Source organism: Dipodomys ordii, unplaced genomic scaffold (genome assembly GCF_000151885.1).
Source record: "Dipodomys ordii isolate 6190 unplaced genomic scaffold, Dord_2.0 Scaffold50, whole genome shotgun sequence".
Taxonomy (NCBI): domain Eukaryota; kingdom Metazoa; phylum Chordata; class Mammalia; order Rodentia; family Heteromyidae; genus Dipodomys; species Dipodomys ordii.
Window position 1 is genome coordinate 4,111,282 of NW_012267266.1, and position 6,466 is coordinate 4,117,747.

Here is a 6,466-nt window from a genome sequence, read left to right on the forward strand (position 1 = left end):
CTCTGGGCCTGGGCGCTGTCCCTCAGCTCTTCGGCTCACGGCTAGCGCTCTACCACTTGAGCCACAGCACCACTTCCGGCTTTTTTCTTTTTGCTTATGTAGTGCTGAGGAATCGAACCCAGGGCCTCAGGCATGCAAGGCAAGCGCTCTACCACTGAGCCACCTTCCCAGCCCCTGGCCAAAATAATTTTTATGGGTAATGGTACTTCTGATTGTGGAGCACATAGAAATAGGTTTGTCTTTGTGCTGCACTGAAGGCAGAGTATTGGGTAGATAACTCTTCAGGCTCCTTTCTGTCTCTTTTTTGTCAACAAGGTTTGATGAATGACCAATCTAAGTATGATGAATTTATTATGCCTCAAGATTCTGGGATTTAGGGCTGGGGAGGTAGCTCAGTGGTAGAGCGCTTGCCTTGCATGCATGAGGCCCTGGGTTCGATTCCCCAGCACCACATAAGCAAAAAGAAAAAAGCCGGAAGTGGTGTTGTGGCTCAAGTGGTAGAGCGCTAGCCTTGAGCTAAAAGAGCCAAGGGACAGCACCCAGGCCCAGAGTTCAGGCCCCACGACCGGAGCCCCCCCAAAAAAAAGATTCCGGGATTTATATAATTTTCTTGGGTGTTTCCCATGCTTTTTGTATAGTTTTTCAGGGAGGATGTTTATTCATTGTGAATGGAAAATTAAAAGCCTTTTAAAATTAAAAGCCACCTGTTCATCATATTAATTTGCTCATTCCTATAAGCATCCTCCCAGGGAGCAAAGTTGATTTGTTAAGGTTAAGTGTGGTGGTACATACCTATAATCCCAGTACCAGCGAGGATGAAGCAAAAGGATCATGAATTAGAGATTATTCCAGACTACATAGCTGTCCCCCAAAAAAGGGAAAAAATTACAAAGTTAATTTGTACTGAAGGGGTTATTATTTTGAAGCTTACATTGATGCAGTTAGAAGAAACAAATATCCAGAAGATAGACCTACGGAAAGTCATGACCCCTGTGGTTGCTGCAACTGCATGAAGGCGCAAAAGGAAAAGAACTCTGAGAATGAGTGGAATCAGACCCGGCAGGAGGGGAGCTCTACTTATACAGAAGAACAGCTGCTTGGGGTACAAAGGTAAGCATGAAGTGGACCTACATGAGTAACATGCTTAAGAGTATATGACATTGAAGATGTCTACATAGAGATTGTTGTTGTTATTATTGAAGCATAGTAGCATCTTGACCTCCAAGGGTAGACAGCTAGACTGGGTAGAAATGGGGTATTAGAGTGTAATGTGAGCTCTTTTAGCTTTAAGAGAGGCTCCAAGCTGTAAGAACCTCTGAGATGACACACATGTTTAAGGAACATTCTATTCAGTAATCACAGAATATAATTTTCTCAAGGATACTTGAAATATCCCCTAGGATTTTAAAATATTAAAATAAACCATACCTATAATCTTCATTAAAAAAAAATACAGGGGCTGGGGAATGTGGCGTAGTGGTAGAGTGCTTGCTTAGCATGCATGAAGCCCTAGGTTTGATTCCTCAGTACCACATAAACAGAAGAAGCCAAAAGTGGTGCTGTGGCTCTCAAGTGGTAGTGTTTAGCTGAGGGAAGCCGGACGTTTGTGGTTCACTCCTGTAATCCTAGCTATTCAGGAGGCTGAGATCTGAGGATTTTGGTTCAAAGCCAGCTTGGGCAGGAGAGTCTGTGAGATTCTTTTTTTTTTTTTGTAGGTCATAGGGCTTGAACTCTGGGCCTGAGTGTGAGTGCTATCCCTCAGCTCTTCAGCTCAAGGCAAGCGCTCTACCACTTGAGCTACAGCGCCACTTCCGGTTTTCTGGTGGTTTATTGGAGATAGGAGTCTCACTGTCTTTTTCTGCCTGGGCTGGCTTTGAACCTCGATCCTCAGATCTCAGCCTCCTGAGTAGCTAGCTAGGATTACAGGTGTGAGCCACCAGTGCCCGAGTCTGTGAGATTCTTATCTCCAATAAACCACTCAGAAAACCAGAAGTGGAGCTGTGGCTCAAGAGGTAGAGCACTAGCCTTGAGCTGAAGAGCTGAGGGACAGTGCCTGAGCCCTAAATTCAAGCCCCAGGCCCCGGGACTGGCAAAAAAAAATACAAGTGAGTGTGGCATGGTAGCACATACCTTAAATTGTAGCACACGGAGAACCAGTGGCAAAAGGATTATAAATTCAAGCCCAGCCTAGACTACAGAGATGATTCTGGATTAGCCTGGGATCTGAGACCCTGTCCTAAAAAAGGGGACACTGGCTCATGTCTGTAACTCTAACTACTCAGGAGGCTAAGATATGAGGATCAAAGTTCAAAGCCAGGAAAGTCTGTGAGAGTCTTTTTTTTTTTGTCAGTCCTGGGGCTTGAACTCAGGGACCTGGCACTGTCTCTGGTCGTCTTTTGCTCAAGGCTAGCACTCTACCACTTGAGCCACAGTACCCCTTCTGGCTTTTTTTTCCTGTTAATGTGGAACTGAGGAATCGAACCCAGGGCCTCATGTATGCTAGGCCCACACTCTACCATTAAGCCACCTTTCCAGCCCCATGTGAGATTCTATCTCCAACTAACCAGCACAAAAAAAAAAAAAAAGAGCTGGAAACTTAGCTGTCACTTTACGTGGTAGACCATTAGCCTTGAGCACAAAAGCTCACAGACAGTACCCAGGCCCTAAGTTCAAGCCCCAGGACTAGCAAGCATGTGTGTATGCAGCACATGTGTACGCACGCACACACACACACAGAGCAATAAAGGAGAGCCCGGTTCTGGTGGCTTACACCTGTAACCCTACCTGCTGAGGAAGCTAAGATGTGAGGATTGTGGTTTGAAGCCAGATCTGGCAGGAGAGTCTGGGAGACTTTTTTTTTTTTTTTTTTAGTAGTGGGTCTTGAACTCTGGGCCTGGGCGCTGTTCCTGAGCTCTTCAGCTTAAGGCTAGTGCTCTACCACTTAAGCCACAAAGCCACTTCTACTTTTCTACTTTTCTGGAGCCACTTCTACTTAATTGGAGATGAGAGCCTCATGATTGATCCTGCCTGGGCTGGCTTTGAGCCACGATCCTCAGATCTCAGCCTCCTGAGTAGCTAAGATTACAGGCATGAGCCACCAGTGCCCAGCTTGTGAGACTCTTATCTCCCGTAATAAAACTACTCCCCAAAAGCCAGAAGTGGAGCTCAGGCTCAAGTAAAAGAGTCACTAGCCTTGAGCAAAAGAAGTTCAGGACAGTGCTCACGCCCTGAGTTTAGGCCCCAGGACTGGTTCATGCCCATGTATACATGAACACACACACACACACACACACACACACACACACACACGAGTGGGGAAGAGCCAGGCATTGATGGCTCATACATGTAATCCTAGCTACTCAAGAGGCTGAGATCTGAGGATCACAGTTTGAAGCCAGCCCTGGTAGAAATGTTTGTGAGATTCTTATCTTCAGTTAACTAGCAAAAACCTAGAAATGGAGCTCAAGATTATCAGTTTAGCCTGAATTCAAGCACTTAGTTCCAGTCCCAGTACTGGCAAAACACAAACAACAACCACAAAAAAAAAAAAAACCCACTAGGGAGGAAAAATAAGTGAAAAAAATACTTTTCAACTGATTCTATTAAGCAGTATTACCATGAAGCCAATGCCAAAGCAAAAGCTATTACAAGAAGACAAATCTGCTGGGTGCTGGTGGCTCACACCTGTAATCTAGTTACTCAGAAGACTGATATCTGAGGATCAAGGTTCAAATCTAGCCTCCGCAGGAAAGTCCGTGAGATTCTTATCTCCAGTAAACTACTTAGATAAAGCCGGAAGTGGCACTGTGGCTCAAGTGGTAGAGCACTATCCTTGAGCTGAAGAGCTGAGGAACAGCACCCAGGCTCAGAATTCAAGACCCACAACTAACCAAAAAAATAAAAATTAAAAAAATTCTAATTTACTTTATTGTTGTTTTAGAGGTGATAATACAGCAGGGTTACATTTATACATGTCAAGTAATAACTACATTTCCTTTTGCATAGTGTCAAATGTTCCTTCATTCTCTCCCATTCCCTCCCTCCCTCCTATCTCTATCCACTGGTTGCATAGTTCACTTTTATCCATGTCCAGTGCAGCCAGTGAACTTCACTGCTACAGTTTTTCACCCTTTTTTCCTTTAGTTCTGTGTCCTCCCCCCAACCTTCCACAGATGTGCATGTGAATACATATATAAGGTAAAGAATACAGAGTAATCAGAAAAAGAAAAAAAACAAATTAAGAAAAAAATTCAGCCGGGCACAGGTGGCTCATGCCTGTAATCCTAGCTACTCAGGAGGCTGAGATCTGAGGATCAGGGTTCTAAGCCAGCCTGGGCAGAAAAGTCTGTGAGACTCTTATCTCCAATTAATGACTAGAAAACCGGAAATGGTGCTGTGGCTCAAGTGGCAGAATACTACCCTTGAGCTGAAGAGCTGAGGGACAATGCTCAGGCCCAAAGTTCAAGCCCCACAACTGACCAAAAAAAAAAAAATTCTTTGTTTCCATATCTTTGGAGTTTGTTTCATTATGTATATTATTTTATATACATATGAAGAGGCACTTGGGTATTGCACCTTTGTGATTTTTTCTCCTAAGACTATCCTTTTTTTGGTCTTACTATATGTAAGTTTCTAGAATTCTGTGTAATTTGTCATATCACAGTGGGTTTTAGATCTAACTTCTGCATATCAAGTAGAACCTGCACTGTTTGTCTCTGATTCTGGCTTATCTCACTTAACATGATTTGTTCTAGTTCCATCCATTTCCCTGTAAATGACATTATTTTATTCTTTCTAATGGCTGTGAAAAATTCCATTGTACATAGATACCATATTTTTTTGGACCAACTCATCTATTGTGGGGCATCTGGGTTGTTTCCATATCTTGGCTATTTTGAATAGTGTGGCAATGAACATAGATGTGTAGGTGTCCTTATATCCTGGTTCATGATGCTCAGGGTAGAAGCTAAAGAGTTGTATGGCTGGGTCATAGGGAAGGTCTAGTTTTTTCAGGAACCTCCAGACTGCTTTCCCATAACCAATATATTTTATGGCTATAAATTCAGCAATGGAATGATTATGCATATTGGTCAAGTAGGGTTTATAATAGTACTGCAAAAGTCTATTAATAATAGTACATGTTATATGGTATATAACATGTGAGCACCGTTATATATTACAGACTGTGATAGACAATTTGCTCCAGGAAAGTTAGAATGAACTTGTGACTTTAAATGAGCATCATTATTCCACAATACTGTGAATTTCCGGAAATTATGTAATCACTTAATCACAATCAAAAAAAAAAAAAAAGAACCTCAGGGAAGGGATGGTAGAGAGAAAACAATGGAGGGGTAACAATGTTCAAGAGGAAGTGTACTCATTACCTCACTCATGTAACTGTAACCCTCTGTATAGTATCTTTACAATAAAAAAAAAAAAGTACATGTTAGTAAAATAACAAAAATATGCACTCATTTCAGTAGACACAGAAAAAATATTTGACAAAATCCAGATCATTCAAAATAACTAGGACCAGAGGGAAACTTCTTCAGCCTTATAAGTCCATTTACAACAACAACAACAAACAAACAAACAAAAAAGCCCACACAGCCAACCTTTTTATTTAATGATAAATAACTGGATATATTGACACCCAGATTAGGAACAAGACAGGAACAAGATCACCATTACCTCTCCATTCTACTCATTTTGCTAGAGGTTTGAACAATTGTGTGTAAGACAAGAAAAGGAAATAAAAATTGGAAAGAATAAAATTATATTCATAGATAACATCAGTATACAAAATGGATTGGTTTTCTATATACTAGCAATAAATAAGCTGACAATGAAATGAAAAATGAAATGAAATGTCAGGCTGGGACGTAGCTTGATGGTAGAATGCCTGTTTGCTTAGTATGTATGAAGCCTTGGCTTCAATTTAAGAACTGCATCCAAAAGAATAAGATGCTAAGGAATAAATTTAACAAGGATGTGCAAGACATACATTAAAAACTATAAAACTGGCCAATTCTAATGGCTCATACCTGTAATCCCAGCTACTCAAGAGACTGAGATCTGAAGATCAGGGTTCAAAGCCTGGGCAGGAAAATCTGAGAGATGCTTATTTCCAATTAATCACCAAAATGCCTGAAGTAGAGATGTGGCTCAAGTGGTAGAGTGCTGCTCTTGAGCATAAAAGCTCAGAGACAGTGCCCAAGCCCTGAGTTTAAGCCCCAGTACTGGCATGCGACACTTATCTCCAGTTAATCACAGAAAAAGCCATAAGTTGCATTGTGGCTTAAGTGACAGAATGCTAGCCTTAGCAAAAGGAGCCCAGGAACAGCATCCATGCCCAGATCAAAGAAAGAAAGGAAGGGCTGGGAAGGTGGTAGAGCCCTTGCCTTGCATGCCTGAGGCCCTGGGTTCCATTCCTCAGCACCACATAAGCAAAAAGAAAAAAAAA

The 6,466-nt window shown here is 42.1% G+C and overlaps 1 protein-coding gene across 1 annotated transcript in view; it reads left to right on the top strand.

The window, feature by feature from the left end:
• The window catches only part of Dnajc18 (DnaJ (Hsp40) homolog, subfamily C, member 18), a 26,852-nt gene that overhangs the window by 1,466 nt on the left and 18,920 nt on the right, over positions 1 to 6,466 (top strand). Inside the window, exon 2 of the mRNA XM_013020308.1 lies at positions 927 to 1,110. Coding sequence (XP_012875762.1) covers positions 927 to 1,110 — 184 coding nt within the window. The remainder of the gene's footprint in view (positions 1 to 926; positions 1,111 to 6,466) is intronic.